At 37.6% G+C, this 23214-nt stretch overlaps 1 protein-coding gene across 1 annotated transcript in view; it reads left to right on the top strand.

Moving 5' to 3' along the window:
- The window catches only part of sptlc3 (serine palmitoyltransferase long chain base subunit 3), a 36186-nt gene that overhangs the window by 10063 nt on the left and 2909 nt on the right, over window positions 1-23214 (top strand). Inside the window, exons 4-9 of the mRNA XM_015387973.1 lie at window positions 538-686; window positions 8123-8247; window positions 9468-9561; window positions 14169-14274; window positions 17228-17447; window positions 19691-19817. Of these exons, the coding sequence (XP_015243459.1) occupies window positions 538-686; window positions 8123-8247; window positions 9468-9561; window positions 14169-14274; window positions 17228-17447; window positions 19691-19817 (821 nt within the window). The remainder of the gene's footprint in view (window positions 1-537; window positions 687-8122; window positions 8248-9467; window positions 9562-14168; window positions 14275-17227; window positions 17448-19690; window positions 19818-23214) is intronic.

Here is a 23214-nt window from a genome sequence, read left to right as displayed (position 1 = left end):
GCGTGGGTTACATGTTTAAAGAGGTTTAATGTGACTGAAAGAAGCACATATGGGAGAACCTGCTCGACTTTGGTGGAGCAGTGTGATGAATTGGTAAAAACGGTATGTAGCTAAGTAGAAAAAGTAGGCCAGCTGAAAAACCGCATGAGTTTTTTTTACAGAAGAACTTTAGGTATTTTTTAACTGGACAGATGAACTTGAGTTATATTCACTCATAGTTATATTATTGGAATTTATCTGTTTTTTTGTTGTTTTTTTTACTTCTGATTTCACTCACTGTAATCACATTCATAACAGATTAGATTGTATCTACAGTATGGATTCATTCTGCTGATTGTATAGCTATCATAATCATATAGAAATACGAACAATAACTACCTCCAAATTTAAACTAGCATTGTTAAGATTTCATATCTTAGTACTGATCAGTAAATCTTTAGTTGCACAATCTTTGAGGCAGTTAGTCATGTGTTTGTGCATGTGTGTGTGCTGGAAGAACAATGACATACTAACTGAGTCAAACATAAATCTTCACAGGTTTACAGGGAAGACAATACCCAATGTCATCAACATGGGCTCGTACAACTACCTCGGTTTCGCTGAAAACAACGAAGATTTCCTGAAAACTGTGGCAGACAAGCTGCAGCGGTACGGAGCTGGGGTTTGTAGCACAAGGCAGGAAATTGGTAAGTTTGCGGTTGATGTTTAACGGGTTTAAAAAAAACAAAAAAACATTTTGTCCCTTGTTGGTTTGAACTCAATTTAGAATTGAAGAAATTTCCATAACATAAGACATGGAGGAAAGGTGTGATTATAATGGGGATTTTTACATGTCTTTTTTTTTTTTTTTTCGAGGCATCTTTTGTGCATTTCCAGTCCTATTTGTCTGAAACAGGACACTGCCATGCAAACAGTTGCATCATAATAAGAAACAAAAATACCAATGACAGGTTATGCACATTCATAAAACACAGAGTGATATTCTTTAATATGTCTTGCATATTTTTAATGATTATGTCTTACAGCTTAAAGTCTGTTTCTCTGGAATTTTAAATATGATGCAAGATGCAAAAATATAAGTACAGAATGTGAAAGTGTAGTAGATGATGTGCTCAAGTCACTCATGCCCCATAGATAATGTCAAAAGCTTTTTTTTTTTTTACCAAGGCTAAGCTGGAAAAGGACCAGGTTGTTTCAACTTTTCGTTTTTATCAAGTCAGCACAGCTGTCTGCCAGGAAATCTTTTGAGTGCTTCATGCTGCTGCTTAGTCCCTTGGGACTCTTGGAAATAAGGCCCCGGAGTCTTGAGAAGGATTCAAGAGACAAAGAATTGAAGTTGCTCAAGTTTCTTGATCTTCTGCAGAGGTGCACAACATATCAGGTCTAAGCTGTCTTTGCAATATCCATTTATGTAGCACTGTTTGAAAGCTTTGATAGGACAATATACAGATCTCAAGTACAATACCTGCAACTCCTACATGCTATTGATATATTCACCCCGCTGGATACATTTTTGCTGTCATGATGCCTTTAGATGGATGGTGCCAGATAGATATGTTAATCAGGATCATTTTGATAAATTGGGCAACAGTATCAATTGACATGTTTTATAGACATTGTGCAGCTCCAAGGTCCATCTTACACTCAGTGATTCCTTTTGAGCCTTTGGAATTTTTCAGGTCTAATGTCAGTAAAACCTTTGAACATGATATATTAGATCACATCATGCTTATTGGTGACAGGCTTAGTGGAGATTTCCATTTCTTTTTCCTGCATAACTACCTGGTGTTAGTTTAACTTGTTTGTTTTTAAACCAAAGGTAGAAATCATTCTGAGAAGCGGCATTGTCATAGGTATAAAGGTTTTTTTTTTTTACAAAGTATTATGGGGATATGGATGAGGACTGAATAACAGCCGTTGCGGTGTCCCAGGAAGGGAACAGGAATAAGAGCAGCTGTCTTACATGACAGGTTCATCAGGTTTGGCTGAGGGTGTGGGATGATGTTCCAACGAACAATCGAGGGAACTACTGTTCGTTCAGCAGAGCGCACTGGAGTTTTGGTGACGACGAGTCCGCAGGTAAGTTTTAGTGATCCTACATAAAGGCTGTGTCCAGATAAAAAAAATGTATGGAGATAAGTCGTCTACTTTACGTTGGGTATTGCAGGAGAAATGGCTTTAAACGACACGTGGGTGGGTATCTCTAAAACAAAGGAAAACACAGCATGAAAGTGGAGCAAAATCACCATTCTATGAAGACCAAATGAGCCTTTGTGCTTATCTGTGTTCTTGTTGAGCTTGATTCAAACGTGATCCATCAGAAGCCACCTAGTGCAGCCACGCCCACACAGGCTGGTTAGAACCATGGAGAAATAGGAGCAGGAGACACAGAGAGAAATAACAGCAGTACTTCCTGATAACTGTAACGATCATTCTCCTAGCAACCATATGCTTCACTGTTTTCTGGAAAACTTGCCTTACATAAGGAAATACAGTTTGAGAGACATCAGGACCAACTATGCTGACTACAGGACCGCTATCCTTCAGCCTGGGCCTCCTGTACACCTCATTGGAGGCACAAGATGATCACCTCCATGCCACAGTGACTGATACAACAGTTCATGCAAAAGGAGCTCCATCCAAGTTCTGGGTACACATACTGCACAGTAAATGGAGATACTTTATATTAGTTTAATACTTCAGTATTAAAATATATTTGTGTTCTTTGGCTGTGAGCCTTAATCATAAAAGTGAACAAAATATGCTTTGTCGTATAACTTTGGGTTCAGTGAATCTATATATCATATGAATTTCACTTCTAAATTGAGTTATGGTAAAGATTTACCATTTTGAGCATATTCTCTTTTTCCAAGAAGCAGCGGTGCATCCCCGCCTAAATTATACTATCAGCATGTTTAACGGTAATGTTGCATGAATTATTCAGCTTTTCTTCAATTATGCGCAGTGATAATCAGCAGAGATTCTTTTCGGTCCACAGAGGAACCCAGGAAGTCATGTTATTGTGGATGAGCTGTCATAATTAAAAACCCTCAGGATTTTAAACAGGATGCAAGTGGAACATACATGGATGTGTTATAATAAAGAGGATCAGAAAGTTGGATCTAATGAATTTTGAATGGCGTCTTATCTTTTGATCTTCAGCCCATCTTCTGATCAGATTCAAGTGGCAGCATGAAGCTCATTTCAGGCATAGCAATCCCCGCTGCTTGGAACTCTAATGACTAGCAATCAGCTGTGTGTTTCTGTCAAAACATTTGAGGAGTGAACATGGTGGAACTCATTGGGGAAGTTTTTTTTTTTTCCTTAAAGCACCTTTTTCTGGAGTATTAAACCTCTGCTGCAAGTTAGCCATGTATCTGCTGAGAGCAGGCTTACAGAGGGAGGCGGGCTTACATGCTGAGCGTGTGCTGTGATGTCAGCAGTTTGACACAGAAAAAAAAGACAAGCATGTTTGTCAGTGCATCACTCTCTTACCCCCCCCACTCTATGCATTATTCACATCTTTGATTTATTTATATGTTTATTTCCTTTTCCAAATTGAACTGTTTTAGTCTGGGTTTCTAATGGGCCTTTCAGCTGTCTTGGTGAGCGTGTTCTGCAAAAAACAAGCGCTTCTCTCATGAGACCATCTATAAAATAAATATTTAAAGACCCTGGCGTCTCTTTAAGAGCTGTCATGTTGCCATCACAGGCATGGCAATTTGTAATGGACCGAAAATCCTAGATCTTAGAAGCATGTTGTAAACAATTTACTAAAAACAAACAAACCTAAAAATACCTAGATTTTCAAAAAGCACAGTTTACTCTGTTCATCTGATTTCCATTAAACATTTAAGTTTAACTCAATGTCTTGGTCAGCCTATATTTAATGGAAACAGACAACGAATTCAGACAAGTGAACTTTAATCAAACCCATGAGTTACCAAAAGTAATGCAAAAGCAAATTGAAAATGTGTGCTTAAGGAAAACAGTGGGAGTATCTCTAATGTGTAAAGTAAGACACAAAGTGCAAGGGAAGCACGCCCTTTAAGTAAAGGCAAACCAAACATTCAGTAACTGACATTGTTGGGTTGGTCCCCTTTATCCTGCAATTATTAACTTACTGTTTGTCAAATTATCTCACCTGTAAACCATTTAAATGAATCATCTATTACCAATAAGGGAGGTATAAGGGTTCTTGTACAGAACTTGTTGGCAAAATACCTTTATTTTAGGCACATTTATGTATTTTAAACAGAAAAGGATACAGAAAATGTTCATTATGCATAGCTATTTATTGGTTATTTATTCTCCAGATGTACAGTTTTATATTGTTAAAACACTTTACAGTACAGTATTTTATTGTTTATCTTTTAACTCTTCACTATTATATTATTCTTATACATTTTTCTAAGGTCCATATTTGTGTGACCATTTTTTTCTATAATCTTTTTGCTGCTGTAAACACCATATTTTCCCAATTGTGGGACAATAAAGGGATTTTCTATTCTATTCTACTCTATTCTATACTATTAATCTTAATATACATAGCAATAATGACTAGAGTACATTAATTAGTGGCTTTTCTGATATTGTGCACCCATAGTTAAATTTTTAATGAAAATAAATAATAATAAAAAGGGCTGCATAATAATAATAAATAATAATAATAATAATAAATAAAAAGACCACTGTTTTATGAAATTATTATTTTAACTAAATGCTAGTGGTACACTATGTGTTCTAAAAATCTTCTAAACACCAGTATGTTATTTTTTTTTTTACTAATTTAATTTAAGCACATATATTTCATATGAATTAGGAATATATTAAAAAATGCTGTTGTTAGGTTCAGAGTTTATAGGAACATTGGTGGAACACATGGAATCATGAAGTCTTTCAAACAGCAGGAAGAGTGAAATAAAAATCTGAACGAAAATGAAAGGTCATATTTGTGCCTTTTGCAAAACAGAAGGTCCAAAATGTTTTACTAGAACATCATAAAAATAGTTTCCCAGACACAAAATCGACCTTGGTTTTCCAGCTACTGTATGTCCCCCTGGCCTTAAATTCTGCTAAAAACCTGTTTGGTGAACTGAGGAGAGCAGAGTATAACAGAGGACCCGACCCTTTGGAAGATCGGGAGAAAATATCCATGGCGTAAAGGTCAAAGATCTCTTATCTGGGTGCTACTGCCTCAGAAAGGTTATAGGAGAAGACTAAGTGCATCTTTATTGGCTAAAGGGAGCCGAGCAATACATTAACAGGAGGGATACCGACAAGGGAGCCGACAGTGGTTTTGAAGAAGTAGTTTCTTACCATGTTTTTTTTTTTTTTTTTATTATTAAATAGATTAAGTAAAAGCAAAGGTTAGATTATTCAGTTCAAAGAGATTGTACTGCAGTGAAAGATTAATTAAACTTAGGAAACTTCATTCTTTATGATGGGTGCCCATAAATGTGGCCAGCAACTTATTTGTGAAATATATTTTAAGAAATACTAATTCATTATATTCTAGTGAAATCATTAGTGCGTTCTTATGCTTTTAAATACTTTGAAAAAGCTTTTGTCAAATGTTATCAATCAAAAAGACATCCTTAGCTTCAATATTTGTTTTTTTTTATGATAAAATGTGATTATAATTACTAACATAACCAAAACAAGACCAAGCTTTAGAAAAAAAAAACAAAGGTGTGTTAAGGCGCTTAACAAAACTGAGCAGGATTAGCTTAATGTAATGATCACTTTCTTTTACCTTAAGGGTATCTAGATCTAAAGAAGGCTACAGAAGCTAAGATATCAATAAGAAGGCAGGCACACCTATAAAGCCACTACCAAGGGAAATGTTCCTTAAAGAGAGCAAATGCCAGTGCAGTCTGATTAAGAAGCTGCATGTTCCAGCAGAGCCTGTGTGCTTGAGCGGTCGAGGAAATGTAAGAATCGATCTACCTTGGCGCGTGGCCTGATGGAAAGCACTGAATGGGAGTCGCCATAAAGACGGAGCTGGTTCATTTCATTACAGTTTTATGCCCATCGCTCACATTTCCATTTTCCTGGCCTGCCTGAAACATCTGCCTGCTTGAGCGCTTAATACCTGCCACGTGTTGTAATGACTGGTATTGACTTTGACAGGAATGATTAGCATGCAGCGTGCATGCAATGAAGACACCACATTTATGTGACGGTTCAGGTTGGGAAATTTTGCGTTATTACTATTCATTTGATTTTTAATTCCCTCTGCAAAATGTCAACTGTGTCATTACTTGCTACTGCAAATGTTCCAATGCATTATGAGTATTGTTATATTAAGTATATTAGATTGGATTTCATTTTCAGCCGATTTATATCATTTATGCAGAACAAGCTTATTAAGTATTCACACTCCTTGGACTTCTCCATGTTCTGCTACAGACCTGCATGTTTGGATTCTATATAGACCAATAAAAACAGCTTCAGAAATGGAAAGAAAAGGACGCAACTGGCTTTAGTTTTTATTGTTGCCTTTTTGGAAATTTTGCCTCCATCTCAGTTCCAGGTCTTGTGCCTTACTTGGCAGGTTTTCTTCCAGGTTAGCTCTATATTTAGCTCTATTTCTTGACTCAGACCAGCTTCCCTTTCCATGCTAGAGGAAAGGCTGTTGTTGGGGTGATGTGCAGTGGTACTTTTCAGCTACACATGGTGTTTTTGCAAGTAGGCTGAATGTTTGGTCCATCCAGAGACAGGTTTTCTACATGTTTACTATGCAATCTTTATGGCTTGTGGATAATTATATATTATATATTCTTTTAACACTCTTTAATAAAGGTCAGATGTATGATGTTCACCAATATTAGTTGACTTATCAACAGAGTCTCTCACCTTTGTAGCTCATTTGAAGTGACCATGGGCCTTTTGGTTGCCTGTATGTCATTTTATTGAATCGCCATCTCTTGGTACCTTCGTAGGGACTTCATACATATTCCGCTATCATTTAAAAAGTCTGAGAGAACTTTAAATTTGGGATAATTTTCGTAACAGAGATTAGATTACCATATCCACTATATGGATTACTTTTGAAGGTTTGGATTCTAATAATGGGTATCGAATTAATGCACCATTTCCCAAAATGGGATAAAAATAGAACCATACTTCCACTGGATAACTATGCACTTATTTATGAAGGTGTGTCGCATATAATCCAATAAACGTACATAAATCTTTGTGGTTGTTACATGAAAAACTCTGAAAAAGGTTAAATGGACTTGAATACTTTAGCATAACACTGTAAGATAATTAAAGTCTGTTTTACCTAGACCTTTTAGCCCTGTATCTCGACACTGAGACTACCATTTTTTTCTCTTTAACAGATGGCTGCACAGAATGATACCTGAAAATGTCTTATTTTGTTCACAGAATGAAAGAAACACAATGTCAGATGGTACATTAGCACAAAAATGAATTCTGGTCCCCACCTGCCATATTGGTTTATCACCAACTGTTCCAGCCTCATATTGTCCAACAGAATCATTTTAGACCTTGCGGGACCTGCTCTGATATTACTTCAGGTGAAAAAAAGAAAAAAAACTAAATTCCATGTTTGTCACATCATGAATCTATAGGAATTGAATCCAATCTCGAGAGAGCAAGTGCTGATCCAAAGGTTTGCTGTCGGGTCTTTTGCTTCTTATGAGGAAACATTAATGTTTGTCAAAATGTTAGGATGGATGAGTAGAGAAAGATCAGTAAGAAAGCAGTCTGATCATGTAAACATCCACAAAGGGGCCTGAACTAATGAATTGCTCTAATATTGTAATTGAAATATCAATGTGCAAAATGTTAATGTTGCTAATGTTTGTTTGAAATGCAATATCTGTGCTTTATTGTGATTCAAGTGCTGGAACTCACATTTTGCATGCTAATATAAAGCTTAATGAAAGGAGACTCACTCTAATAGAGTTTTGCATTTTGCACACATGGTGCAAAACATCATGATGTGACAGATAATGAACATAAAGTAGGAATGGTTGATTCATATTAACTTTGAACTTTGTTGATATTTAGCGATTATTTTGGCATCACATGATTTTCTGAGATGCAGCCCTTATTAATGCATGTTTTTTTGTGTGTGATTTCCTTCTTGCAGGTAACTTGCACATTCATGAGGAGCTAGAACAACTTGTGGCTGACTTCCTGGGAGTTGAGTCCTCCATGATATTTGGGATGGGCTTTGCAACCAACTCAATGAATATCCCAGCACTTGTGGGGAAGGTATGCATTTAAACACACCTTTGCATTCAGGGACTTAAGAAAATCCTATTGCATCAGTGTGCAAATTTCAAAGCACAGTAGCATTAATGTAATTTCATTCTATTTATTTATTTTTTTTTTACATCTATTCTACATGAATATAATAAAACATAATCAGCTATAAGGATATAGAACAGAAAATCCCTTTATTTATGGGGAAATTCCGGTTTACAACAGAAAAAAGATTAAAGGAAAAAAAATGGTCACGCAAATGAGGACCTTAGAAAAGTGTATAAGAATATCCCTGACCACCTTAACTAATTGAAATGATAATTAAACCGAACAGAATATGATAGTTGTGGGCTTTCATGGCTGCTTTTAAGCATTCAGACAAGTTAGGGCAGGTTTTGTTATGAGCGCTGCTTAAGGGTCTAACTACCCATAATTTGGCCTCTTGGCAAACCCGCCTGCTTCAAGTAGAACTGACAGATACCAGCGGCAGCATAAAGAAAGAGTTTCTTGCTATTCGAGTGGACAGGAGGGAAAGAAGGGTTGACTGTTTAAGTGATGAGAGCTGGGTCATTTTATGCAGCTCAAGAGGTGCAGCAGCCCCTTTAGGCTGCAGCTCTGACGCTAACCCTATAACGTCTGGGGGTCAACCCTCACTGCCAGATCAGTCCTACAGGGATGGTGTGACCCCGGACAGGCCTCTCTGTGCAGGCAGAGTCACATTAGAGTGACAGCTGTTGGTGGACCAGCTTGACCCCAGGCAATACTGAGCGTATCTGACACTGAGTCGGTGTCAACACAGCCCCTCTTACAAGATTATTCCGATTAATGCAGTCAAACACTCAGAGCTTTGATGTTATATATGCTAATGCTCTGCAGAGAATTCCATGGGACAGCTGAATTAATTTGCATGCTGAGTTTTATAGAAAAGGAAGCATCATAATGTCTATGCAAAAATTGTAACAGATCAGCTTGTAAATTTTTTATCTGACACCAAAAGGAGGGTGATGTCTGGTAATTCTGTTTCAGGTTTTCCTGGACATACAGTAAAAGATTGCAGTTAAGATTTTAAAAGGGAAATAGAATAGGAATGACTTAACAAGCTATTGGCCTTTTTATCCAACCAAGCTATTTTCTTTCACAGAACATGTTTTTTATCATTAAACAGAAAAATTAAGAAATCTCTTAAAACATTTCTTGGTTAAAGTTGTGGCTTTTTGCTCCTTTTTCAGGGTTGTTTAATAATAAGCGATGAGCTTAATCACACATCTCTCATCTTGGGGGCCAGACTGTCAGGAGCTACAATTCGGGTGTTCAAACACAACAGTAAGTTCATCTACTCTCTCTTTTCACATTATTCAGGTTTACTGAGTTTTAAATTCCTTGTTTATTATCATTATTCTTAAATTGCTTGTTTATGATTATTATCATAATGTATTCCTTGTTTATCACTGAGACCAACTTTGCTTTGCTTTGACTTTAACTGCATTCATGTGGTCAAAATAAAGCTTTATGCTTCTGCTTGCAGTTAGTACAAGTTGCACCTTTGGGTTCTTTTCTTCTGCTTGCTTTACAGTATGTTCTTTTAAATAGATTTGCAGCTTTATAGATTGATATTATTATGTTTGTATCGTATAAAAGTGTGTTTAGTGTGATAATTTGGTTTTATTAACTAGCAGCAAAAAGGATCCAAAACAATATAGCTACTGTATATAGAGTACAATGAATCTTTAGTGTTTAATACCTCTTGAAACCTTCTAAAACAATGTTAAAATCATAAACATAACTACACGTAAACTACACGTAATTGTTATTATTCATATGTATATGATAAAGATAAAACTATATAATTTTGAGGCAGAAGGAAAAAGATACCAAACACAAAAACAACTTTTGCATTTAACGTGTTGAAGACGCCATATTGATTTCATGTAAGTTTACATTAAAATCATGCAGCGGGACTTACAAATGGGTTCTGAATTGTTATGAATCAAAAAGGCTTATTTTTAACACAAATATCGTACATTTAGAAAAACCATGGAGGATTAATAACTAGCAAAAAGCCCTCTCTGTGTGTCTGACGTCTGAGGGAGAACCCTTTTGGAGATAACTTACCATGCTATAATGTAGAGGGATGGAAACATGGAGGATTTTTCCCAAAATATCTAGTCTGGAAATGGTTTGTGTGGTTGAACCATCAACCATTTCAAGCTTGGGAGAGGGTAGTGATGCTAGGGAACAATAAAGCATGGCACCTTACAGATCAGAACCATCCACAATGAACCACTGGCCTACAGTCAGACTCTTAGAAAACTCACGGCAGGGAGAAACGGCTTGCTACGCCTCTGATATAGTATAATCAGTTATTAGTTTATTAAATCTAAATTGATTAATACTTTAAATGTATACTATGATTTTCAAATGAATCTTCCACTGCTGTTACAAGAGATCATCTACTATATTCTTAAAGGCAGGGCTAGAAACATCTCCAGTCATTCACCGCAAGTTTGTCAGATCTGCCCAAAAGCAGTGTGAACCCCCTGCCCCCCCTCAGAAAATGTCAATTGGTGTCATCTACACAGTGAGGATATAATTATTGCACCCAGTTGCATAGTTTAGAACCTAATGTTTTGCTTTCATTCTCAAACTGCCAGTGTCGCAGGCAATTTGTTAATTTTATCAGCATGGAGCCAAACCGGTTTGCAGGAACAATACTTGTAGATCACCAACAACACACCTACTTATTGCACGTGCAAAAAAGAAATGCACGTGCAATTTTAGCTCTCCTCATTTTTGAATTCTTGAATATCAGGTCTGTAGAGAAAATTGTGACATTTTGGTCTCAACCAGAGCACCTACTTCCACATGTTTGTTGTCTCAGCTTCATGGTTTATGCCAAACTGCAAGCAGGCCTTCTTAATCTTCCTTGCAAAGATGACTACTGAGCACACAACCAATAAGGTGAGCTTTGCATAGGGTGCAACATTTTTCTACTTAAGTTGCAGAGCTCTGTAGCTCTTCCAGAGTTACCACAGACCTCTCGGCTTCTTCCCTTATTAATGTACAGCCTGTCAGTTTAGGCTTTAGGTCTGCGGCTATCTAGCATGTTTCCTGCTGTGTAGCAGCAGTTTTTACATTTTCAGATTCAGTAATATTCTGTGAGATGTCCTAAACTTGATTCATCTTGATTTAAACCTCTCCACATCTTTTTCCCTGACCGCTCTGCAGTGTTTCCTCTTATTTATAATATTGTTAGTTCACTAATGTTCCCTTCACAGGACAGCCGAGCTTATACTCTGATAAATTACATGCAGGTAGACTTTGCGTACCTATAAGGTGATTTCTGGGTCCAAGCTCATTAGATTAACATGGACTAAATACAAACTTGTAAAAAAAAAAAAATCCAAACTGGTTTGTTTTGCTTCCTCTTAGCAGTTAGGTGCTCCTTTGTCTTTGTCTAGCAGATGAAGTTTCTGGTAAAACATGAAATGGTTTTAATATAACAGGCAAGATTATGTTTTTATGTAGTTTGTTTTTTTACTTTGTCTTTTTTCTTGGAAAAATAAATAAACTGCATGCTGGAAACGGGCTTCCCTGGAAATGCATCTTCTGTCTGAGGATTACCACAAACGCAACACAAAAAAAATGGTCTGGTCCTTTAGCAGCAAATGCATCCTGACAGGTGCAAACTCAGTCAGTTATAGTTCCACCTATTGGACCCTTGAGGCCTGTCTAAAGGCAAAGAAGCCTCAGGGATCTGAGCAGCAGACTTCTCCCTGCTTTAAAACCTGCAGCGGCATTACTATCAAGAGGTTTGTACGTTCTGAAAAAACATAGTCATGGTTTTTCAATGTTAGTTTCTGGAGGCTGCATGCAGCCACTGGGATGGTGATGATTTGCATCCTTAACAGAGCCAAATTTCCATACAGCAGACATCGGTAAACCTGTGTTACAGACCAGCTGCATCCAAGTTGTATGTCAGAAGTTTTGTTAACTTTGTCTTTGCTTTTTTGCTATTTCTTTAAAAGCAGTTTTGAACGTTTTTAATGCACAATAAAAGCATCAGCAAAATTCAACAAACAGAAAGCATAGAAAACACTAATAATTTCCAGATATTTACTGCTGTGTTTGCATGTACAGTGGGAAGGAAGATGAAGCAACTAGTGACACAATGTCTCATATCAGATTGGAGCTTATCCTAAATCAGAGTGATACTGTAAAATGATCACTGCTCTCCTTAGCGTAGATTTTAGTAGCTCCGGATGCTTTGTGTTCTGTTGGGCTTCAAGAGGGGATATTAGGAGCGGCAGAGCATCTGCTGGCTCCTAAATGAACCTGCGTCTGTGAGGAGGCAGTAATATCGATAATCTAGACAGACTGTTGGCTGTGGCAGGATTTTGCTGCTGCTCATGGATGGATTGAAGTTAGAGTTAAAATATAAAGGTTCTGGAGAATTAGAGCTGGTCGAATACTGCCACCTGGTGAATCGTAGCAAAGAATTAGGACATTTTTCCACAATTAAAAACAAGGAAATCTGGGAGATGATTTTGTAAGAGTTAACATATGAGTAAGGATCATTAATATAAACTTAAAAATGTGTTTTTCTGTTCTAAGTTTAGGTTTGTGTGTAAATCTGCCAGAAAGCTCATATGTCCAAGAGTGCAAAAGTTTTTTCATGTCAGGTTGAAAAGGGTTCCTGAAAAGGGACTATTTCAGGGTGAAGTCAGTCTTTTTGCCTAATGAACACTCTGATCTTCACAGCAAAATACTATAATATTCACAATTTGTTCTACTTTACGGTTTGTTGGTATATACAGTGCCTTGCAAATGTATTAAAACCCCAAAACTGTCAAACAATTTATAATCAAAAACCCAAAACCCATTAAAAAAAAAGTGTATAGTGCTAATATTTTGTTAATATTGACCAAAATAAGGCAGTGAATAACTTTAAACTCAAGGAAGAATCATAAATGGCTTTAAACTTTTTTCAAACAAAATTCCCAAAATGTGTGGTTTGCATTTGTGATTAACCCTCTGGTGAACCAACATAAACCACATATATAGCCACAGGTTAGGAAATATTTCTCTCAGCCTTAGACTTCAAAAAAATGGTATAAGTTTCTTGAAATAAGATTTCATTTTGCATATTTACTGTATTAGGCCATTCTAAAATATGAATTTTAAATGTTTTTTATATATATTATATATATATATACCATTCCGTTATAAGTGACTAAATGTCGGCTGTTGTTGGTTCTGTTGAAAGATGACCCTCTGCTCGGTTAATATTTTAATCAATCAGTTGTAAGAACCTTTAACAGTAGGAAAAAGGGATACAAAACATAAATAAGCCAAACCAAAAACCATTAAACAATAACATTATAGTGTATGGACAACTATAATACATGTTATGTAAGGTGTATAACCCAGAAAATACAATCAGATAATGATAGTAATATTTCTGCATAATTAAAACTTAAGTATTTTTTTTGATAATATAATCTTAAACAATGTGAAAAATCAACTGTGGATAAACTCTTTCTCTTTTGCAGTTTTTAGCATTTTTTCTTTCAAGATTCCTCTGTATTTAGCTACACCTATTTTCTCATCAACACTGACCTGCTTCTCCAGTCATCCTCATAGCATGATGCTGCCAACATCATGTTTCACTGTGGAAGTGGTGCTTGCAGGGACAGCGTTACTTTTCTATCACAATGGGTTTTTGCATGTAGAGTGAAGAGTTACATTATGGTATCATCCAACCTTTACATAGGGTGTGAATACTATTACAATGCATTATAGGACATATTAAAGATCTAGTTTGCACCTCTCTTAGGCTTTATAATTTGTGGCCCTATTTTGAAATGCTATTGCTTTATTGTAATCACAATGTCTTTACTCTCTTATTCCTGTGTGTGCCTTTGTGTTTTCAGACATGCATAGTCTGGAGAAGCTGCTAAGAGAAGCCGTTTGCTCAGGGCAGCCTCGGACCCACAGACCCTGGAAAAAGATCCTCATTATGGTGGAGGGCATCTACAGGTCAGCTCCCACTAAACACTCTTTAGGTTATTTCTTAGAATATTGCTACACTGCATTTCTTTTTGATATATTAGGACTGAAAATATATCCTCACTCTGATGAATACTCAAATCAATATTTTTTAAGGAAAGTGTTTAAAAGAGTTTTGCTCTCCTGATCTCCCAGGATTCAGTAAAAATTCTTTATTTGTAACCTGAGGTTACCCTGAGCTTAGATGCCCATGTAATGTTCTCTTCCTTAGTTGCCTCCCTTCCTACTGTTTGAATAATTGATTGTACGTGTGCTGGCAGGTGGATAGGTGTGTGTATCTGTGTGTGGCTGGGTAGGGTGTGATTACCGGGAAAAAGGTATTGTGTGTGTGTGTGTGTGTCTCCTGGTGATAAGCTATCCCGAGTCTTAGTGACCCTCTCCATCTGCTCATTAGCTTCAATTCAAGGCCAAATGGAGCCTCTGAGATTGACTTGGCCGATCCCCCCAGCTCCAGCTGTTTAATACTGACATAGTATTTTCTCATTTCTTTCCTGCTTATTACCCTTAGCATCCAGTACACTACAGAAGAGACAAAAAATTCAATATGGAAACTGTCCAGTAAAGAGAAAGCTTAATTTGCTTGACTTTATTACACTCCTTTGGTCAGCAGTGTGAATCACTTGTGAGAGCAAAAGTCTGTCCTTCGTACAGCTCTGAAAGAATGAGTTCTCCATCTTTCACCTCCCTGGAACATCAAACGGATGGATAAGGAGACTTTAGCTCTATCCCTCTCGTCTTTGATGTCCACTACGCTCCTGGTTCAGCTCTGTCTTCTATCATTTGAGCTGCAGGCTCAGCCAAAGAAAGTATAGCAGGTCAAGGATTGTTACAGATCCCCAGCTATATAATTACTTATTCTGTCTATTTGTAGCCTTAAAAGGTTTCCATCAGAGGGGAGGAGGAAGCTAGAGAAAGATGATAGGAAAGAATAAAAATGCCAGCAGAAGGATTCTTGATAAACGAGCAGGTCAAACTTTACCAATCTGGTAAAACATTTCCATCCACTCATTATGGACAGAAATCATGTTTTTTTTTTTTTTTTTTTTTCTTTCAATGACTTAAATTAAGCTATAAGCTGTTGTTAAGATTAAAAAACATTCTCCACCATATTCTCACCTCAACATATATCTGGATAAATGTCCCTAAAAAAAAAACTATGAACTTTAAGCTGCCATTAAAATCCTTGTGGTATGCTGTCATTCTGGCTGGATATTTGACCACTTATCAGAATTATGGGGCTCCTAAATTGTTTGGTTCCTGGTTTGAACCTAGCTTATATGAGCAGAGTTCAGGAATTATTCACTTACAGTAACACTAGAGCTATTCCAGGTGCCTAGAGTTAACATGCTTTATCAAACAAAAAACAGGTTTTGGTGGTTGTTTGAGATCATTATCATTGTGAAATGGTAACATGAGTCTAGGGCTGAAACAATGAATCAGATTAATCGTTATTTTTTGTCTTTCAATATGCTCTATCCAAGACTCCTCAAGTGGAAAGGTTTTAGTTTCTCATGGTTTAATTTCATAAAAAAATCTTCTTTAAGGAGCCATTGGCTATCTGATTATTAATTAAATAATCAAAAAAATAATCAACAGATTAATCAATTTGCAAAATAATCATTAGTTGCAACTTATGTCTAAATTGGGGCTGGGTGAACAGCATAAAAGTTTTATTAAGCCTATAAATCTGTTACAGTTAGAGGACCATTACAGGAAACTGTTACTTTATAATCATAATCAGTCCTTATCAAAAAGTGCATTTCATAACAGCAATTCCCTCCAGTTGTGTAACTGCAGTATTCTTTGATGAACCCATTGTACCAGCCATGTAAATGATCAAAATGGTAAAACTGACATTTTAATTCAATTCAGTTTATTTATATAGCACCAGTTCACAGCACATGTCATCTTAAGGAACTTTACAGTGACAATTCAACCAGATCATACAGTCAAATTGATTAAAAGTTTTCTATCTAAGGAAAACCAGTTGATTGTAACGACACATTGAATCGAAGGCAATCCCTTCAATTTCAATTTTAATAATACTGACACAAACATCATTAATTGCAGCTTATAGTTATAATCCTAGAACAAATATCATTCTTTTTCAGTGAATTTAGGTAAAAAATTATGAATTCTTAAGTTTTTATTATAAATTAATCTAGTTAGTGAAAGATTCCCATAGCACTGGCATGGTTAATCAACAAAACATGAGATATGTTTAAATAAAAACATGCAAAATAAATCAAACAATTATTGTGAGCTTATTACTTGTGTGGTAGAATCTGTGGCTTGTCATCCTCTCCACTACCTTTTTTAACTCCAATTATTTCTCCCTATTAAGGTGCTGCCAAAATACAGCTGATTAAGCTCCCGTCAGAGAGCAGGCGTCTGCTCACACCGCATGTTGGCACTGCTAAACCAAACAACCAGTTTATGGAAACCAGTAATGGAAACCCCAAAACAACCAAAACAAAGCCCACAGAAAAGCTGCTTTTCTAGCTTGATATCCACTCAGTTTATCACTAGGAACTAAATAACCCTGAGCTGCTTTGACTATGGCTTGTGCCACTGGTCTTCTAGGTTTTTCGGTTGATACCCAGAGACAAATGGATGTTCCAAGAAAAAGATGGCTAGCAGTCAGCAAACCTAGATTTAGACAGATCAACCTTCTCAAATGTCCTTTCTACAAACTCAACCTTAAACCTGTTGAAATTTTAACGACTGTCCTTTAAACCTGGGGCTCTTCCAGGAAACCAACCATTTAAGGTGACCTCTGCCATCTCTGATAAAAAGAATCACTCAAATATCCCATTAGAAATACAGCATATAACATCTGACGCACACCCCGAGATCTATGAGTAAAATAGTTTTCTTTTTGGTTTATAAAGCTAACATCTGGTTGAATTCTCTGTGTTATTAGCATGGAGGGTTCAGTGGTACGGCTGCCTGAAATCATCGCCCTGAAGAAGAAGTATAAAGCCTATCTATACCTGGACGAAGCCCACAGTATCGGTGCAGTGGGGCCATCAGGGAGGGGAGTCACCGAGCTGTTCAATGTGAACCCGAATGATGTGGACGTGATGATGGGGACATTCACAAAGAGCTTCGGGGGAGCTGGAGGCTACATCGCGGGGAGAAAGGTTTCTGTGGAGCTCTGTTCCACCTTCATCTGCTCATTTCATCCATCCACACTGTTTCAGCTGTTTATGGCCCACCTACAAAGCAGAGAGCTTGGAAATACTGCAGTAAACATCTTATTATTCACTCAAGCAGAAATTAGTCTGGATCTAAATAGATTTTACAATTTAGATGGAATTAATCACAGTGAAACCAATCCAATAGCCTTTGATTCTCATTACAGAGAATCAAATGGCTAAGCTGACCCTTTTTTCATTCACATCTCTAATTTGTTCTTAAAAACAGATAAATTGACTCAGTAAATGTTTATAATTTTTTAAGATTATTTGAAGCAGGTATTCAAAACAGATGGGGGTGAATATTACATTCTCCATAATAGTGCCTTCTTTAGACCTCATGTGTTCAACAAATGTCCAATAGGCTGAAAACCAGGCTCTTTTTCATTATTTTTACTCTATTAAAAGTACACTTTAGTACATAACCACAATGGTTTCAAAGCTGTTGATTAAAAAGCAAGGAAACAGGCATTTTGTTGGAATTAGGCTCTTAAAAATGGACCCTTCCTTTCCCCGCCTTATGTTAGCTTAGTCCTGCTTTGCCTTAATAAGAAGGTAAAGCTGGCCAAAGGCCAGCTCCTTCTTGTGGCACGCATCGGAACTGTGCTCCGGATTTAACAGGACGATTTTTAACAAGCATGATGATGTTTGAAGTATGAACGTGCTGCTTGGTTTGGCAGCTGGCTGTTGTAAACTCTTGAAAGGAAAAGGCAGGAAAAAAGAGAGAAAGCATATTTGTTGTTGTGGTGAGGTGCCCCAAATCCTGTGTTTAGTGGATACGGGTGGACCAGGAAAAAGCTTTGCACATGTGTTCTGGAAAACAGTCATCTTTTAGCTGTTTTATGAGAGAACCAGAAATAAATTCACCCCAAGCTCCTTATAATTCACCTTAATAGTAAGTATACAGAGCATTATTTAGTCACCCTTTTAGAAAAACCTGATCTTAACTTAAAAAGTCTAAATAAAAGTATTTATCCTACTTACAGATTTCTTCTTTTCCTGTTTTTGTCACACTTGAATGTTTCAGATCGTAAACCAATCATTATCTTTCAATATACAACCAAAATAACTTAAAAGTAGTTTAAATACAATGAGCCAAGCAACGTAGGCCCTTCAGTTCTTTTAGAAATAGTTTAATTCTGACTTTATTTAAGTGCAATAGGGCTTAGAAACAGCGTCCTCTTAGTTTAAAGGTTCCTTTGTTTCCTTCTTTATATTAAATTTCTTTTCATAGTTAGTATTGAATTTGATTTTGATACTCAGGGACTCTGGTTGACTTATAGATGTTAAGTAAATGAAAGCGGCTGAAAAGCACGTGTGCAAGGAGCTCTGGCACTAGTCCCACTCTGTGGCTTATTGAGTAAGCCTGCCACACCGTTGCTGTGACCACTGTGTGGCTTCGGAAACACCCCGAGTTGTCACTGCGTGCCCCCAGGCATGAGATGGATTTCAGACATGTTCTCCTAACTCACTTATCTTGGTTGCACTGAAATCCTGTGGGACCACAAAGCTGTGAAAATCTCCTGCCTTAAACAAAAACAGATGTCAGGTTGTTCCACAGTTCCGATCCCTCGTTTGAACATTTCCACTAAAATCCCCTTCCCTCCATGTGTGCGAGGAAACCTCAGCCTCCGCCGCCGCCGCCCAGTGGGGACAGATGGTGGTGAGTGCAAATGGTGGCCAGACATCATCTCCGGCTGTGTGTCATCACCCCTCAGCCGCTCGCCACTGCTGAGCAGAGGCCCGTCACGGCTGTAGGCCTGCTTCCCGCTCCAGGAGCCTGGGTCTAGTCAATTCGCTGAAATCCTGCTTCTTCCTCTGTCAGCCACTGGCAGAATTAATCTCCTGCTGACATTTCAGAATAATGAGCCTGACAATCCTCATTCAGGCTCATTTTGTCAACGGTTTCCTCTCAGTTTAGGATCTGGGGAGGGGGAAAGGTTCCAGAGCTGTATTAGTCAGTGCCAGCTTCCTCCAAATGACACAGAAAGGATCTGAGGTATTTCAAATACTTGTCAGGTGTTGAGTATACAGGAGCTCTCTCTAGTGGTGGTGAAGTAGAACTACAAGCCATGTGTTAGACCCTGAAATTGGAAGTTTATCAGAATTTATTTGAGATTAAAGATGCAGTGTTTACCTTCCAACAACACATGTTCTTATCTCTCTTTATTGTTTGTGATCTGTGACAGGAACTGGTGGACTATCTGCGCAGCCATTCTCACAGTGCCGTCTACGCCTCAGCCATGTCCCCTGCTATAACAGAGCAGGTTATGCGTGCCATGAAGTGCATCATGGGAATAGACGGGACTACAGAGGGTAAGGACCTTAGGATATCAGGGTTTTATGGGGGGAATCATACCTCCAGACATTTTTACAAAGCACTTATACTTACTGAACTTTCTCCCATGTTTTTTTTATGTTTAGAACTCTTGCTTAAATGTTTTTTTAATGAGAGTATTTATTAAGACCAACACAAAGTTGCACATAATTGTAAAGTGGGGAGGAAAATTTCATGTAGGATGTGACATTTGCACACATTAGGGGTGCAACTAACGATTATTTTGCAAATTGATTAATCTGTCAATATTTTTTTTTTTCCGATTAATCAATTAATCAAATAGCCAAAGGCTCCTTAAAGAAGTTTTTTTTTACGAATTTAAACCAGGTAAAACTAAAACTTTTCCACTTGAGGAGTTCTGAATAGAGCATACTGACAGATGTAAATATTTTTTATCCTAAATTCAAAATGTTTGTATGTATTTTTTACAATTTTGGTATAATTACTGTTCTAAGTGGGTTTCTCTGTCAGCTAAAGGCATTTTTTTACAGTCTCAATAGACTCAATAGCTCAAACTCATACAGATTGGATGAAGAGTGTCTCCAAATATACATTCTTAAATCTTGCCACATACTCCCAAGAGAATAGAGAAGATTTTCCTCACAACCACAGAAAAAAAAATAAAATTTTGTTCATGTAGGCTCGTCTTGGTTGTTCTCTCTGCTGTGTTCTCAACATATCAGGGCAGAACAAAGTGTCCCAGAATAGCTGTCCAATTGGTTAGGATTTGGATGAAGAAAGGAAGAGGATGACAATCCATACAGTGATCTGTTATGCAAGATATATATATTGCATTTATATAATGCTTTCCTCATCATAATTAATCAAAAAACTGCCTCCTCCACCATTGTGCTGCTGTTGTGTTTTTCCAGCGATTGTGACGTAATTCTGTAAGATCAGCAGATGATCTTCTCACAAAGTATAAATACTTGGAGGAGAACCAAACTTTTTTCTTTTCTGTTGCTGCTTCAAGAGCATGAGCTTGTTTTATGCTGAGTATGCAACATGTGTAAGTATTGCCATGGATTTGCACTTGGATTGAAGTCTAGACTCTGACTAAGCCTTGCTAAAGTATTGAACCGAACTGAGCCATTCTTTTGTAGCTCTGCTGTATCGTTAGGGCTGCTGAAGGTCAACCTCTGCCCTGACCTAAAAGTGTTTTGCAGCCTCAAGCAGGTTTCCTTTCAGGATAACTTCTCTAAATCTGCTGAAAAGCAGCATCCCTATTAAATGATTGTGCACCATGTTTTACCAAGAGAATTTGAAATGTTTATGCTTCTGTGCTGTTAGTTTTTTTAACCTCTTATATTTTACATGAGTGCTAAAACGCTCATTGTTATTTTCATATAACTAGAGCTCCCTCTTTAACATGGTCATTTTGTCCCTTCAATGGTTTGTGAGGAAACTCAAAAGCTCTTATATCCTTCTTTCATTTAAATTGTTTTTCATTCAGACACTCAGAAAGGATGAAAATGTGCAGTGCAAAATACATTTATGGAGAACTCCCTTCCATTTGTTATATCTGCATTACTTTGCATTGATATTTTGTACAAAATGTGTGAAAAAAATACATATTTTTTGGCTTTAACATGGACATGTGCAAACATTCCCTATCAGTTTAAACCTATCAGTATAATTATCTGCTATTTGCGAAAGGAAGATTCTAGTTTTGCACAGTTGTGTAGTTTAGTTGTGAATATGCATTTCCATTAAACAAAGGACACTTGAATGTATAGCCCTTTGTAGCTAAACGTTCACATTTTACTCCTGCTATATTTGCAATTATGCACTCTTCTGTGCAAAAACAGCAAGTCAAATCTGGAGGACACTATTAGGGTTAGCATTAAGATTTTCGACCTGCAGGAAAATACTAACAGCTGTTTAGTCAGAAAATGTGGAAGCAATTACACGGGTCTGCCATGGCAGGGGAAGGGGGATCATGCAGTCCATGAGCATTTTCATTAAAGTGTTGTGATGAATTCTGAGAAGTTTCTGCTTTAATTGAAACAGACACAAGAACAGGGAAGAGGTAGTTAGTAGACCGGTTAAAGTAAGTATCTTCTGCATAGAAGTAATGGTAACTTAAAGGCTCTAACGCATGTGTTCTGCAGTGAAAACAGGCAGTGATGGCATTAGCTGTTTGGGGTGTTAAAAATGCTGCATTGGGTTAATAACTACAGGAACAAAAGCCTAGTAAGCTGAAGTATACTGTGGCTTCATGCAAAGATGAGCAACTTTTATCTGGCTCTGAATCAGACATGCCTTGCATCTGACGTAGCGCAGTGAAATAGCTGTTGGGGAGAAATTAGTCTTGACCTGTCTTATAGAGGTAAAGGAAAACACAGGGAGTGCTGCAGCTCCACTGCCCAAAGAAACAATAAAACACCTTGAACTGGTCTTCCATTTTCTGCTGACAGCGTCTGTCTTATTTGTCTTTTGTATTTTTATTGTTAAGGTTTTGCTTTGGTTCGACATCCAGCTACAGCCTCACGTTTTCATGTGATTTCTGTGTCCTGCAGCAGGCTTTTGACCTCTAAGGCCTCTATCTTAGCAGAGAGGAGCAATTTACAAAATGGGGCCTGTGCTTTTTGGCAGATGTCCGAACGTTATGTTTTCTCTCTCTCTTGCTCGCTCTCTTCCCTCCACCCCCCCCTCTCTCTCTTTCTTGTTTTGCTGAGATAAGGGGATTTAAAGTGCTCTCTTACATCTCTTTGAAAGAACTGCCAATCTTTTCTCAGGTAATCAGAGGGAAACAGAGCTGAGTTCCAAGGCCGACTCAAGCCAAGCTCTGCTGCAGCCGCAGAGCAGCGGGCTCCCCAGCCATTCGCATTGTTCAGGACCACAGGGGGGTCAGCCGAGCAGGCCGCCTCTGTTTCCTTTGATGTGATGTCTAATATAGCCATCTGAAATCCTGCGCATGTGATACTTACACGTTGTTTATATTCAGTCTCACTGATGGCTAAGTTTCACTGGCAGTCAATAAGTTTGCACAAAATCCATCATAACTAATTTGTTAGCTCTCATTCTGGCAACAAGCAAGTGTGTATAGCCCGCTGTCAGGCAGACAAAACTGAACCATCTGCTGCTGCTGCAGCCCAGTTGTGATCATGAACAAATTTATGGGGAAGGATAAGGGGTTCATACACGGTCTGGAAAGGTTTTGGTATTTTTTCAGATCTGGATAAATATGAGAAAAGATATAAGAATGCTGATTCCATTATCTTAATGTCCTTTCTTACAGTTCCTTAGTTCTCCTTTTCCCTACTTAATGGCCCCCTTTCCTTTCCTTTGTCCTTCCTTATTTTTATATTTCCTTCCTTCCTTCCTTCCTTCCTTCCTTCCTTCCTTCCTTCCTTCCTTGAGACCTCCAATCAA

This window comes from Cyprinodon variegatus, unplaced genomic scaffold, assembly GCF_000732505.1.
Source record: "Cyprinodon variegatus isolate N-32 unplaced genomic scaffold, C_variegatus-1.0 Scaffold409, whole genome shotgun sequence".
In the NCBI taxonomy this organism is placed as follows: domain Eukaryota; kingdom Metazoa; phylum Chordata; class Actinopteri; order Cyprinodontiformes; family Cyprinodontidae; genus Cyprinodon; species Cyprinodon variegatus.
Note: the sequence above shows the minus strand (reverse complement) of the source record. Positions and strands in the feature narration are given on the sequence as shown.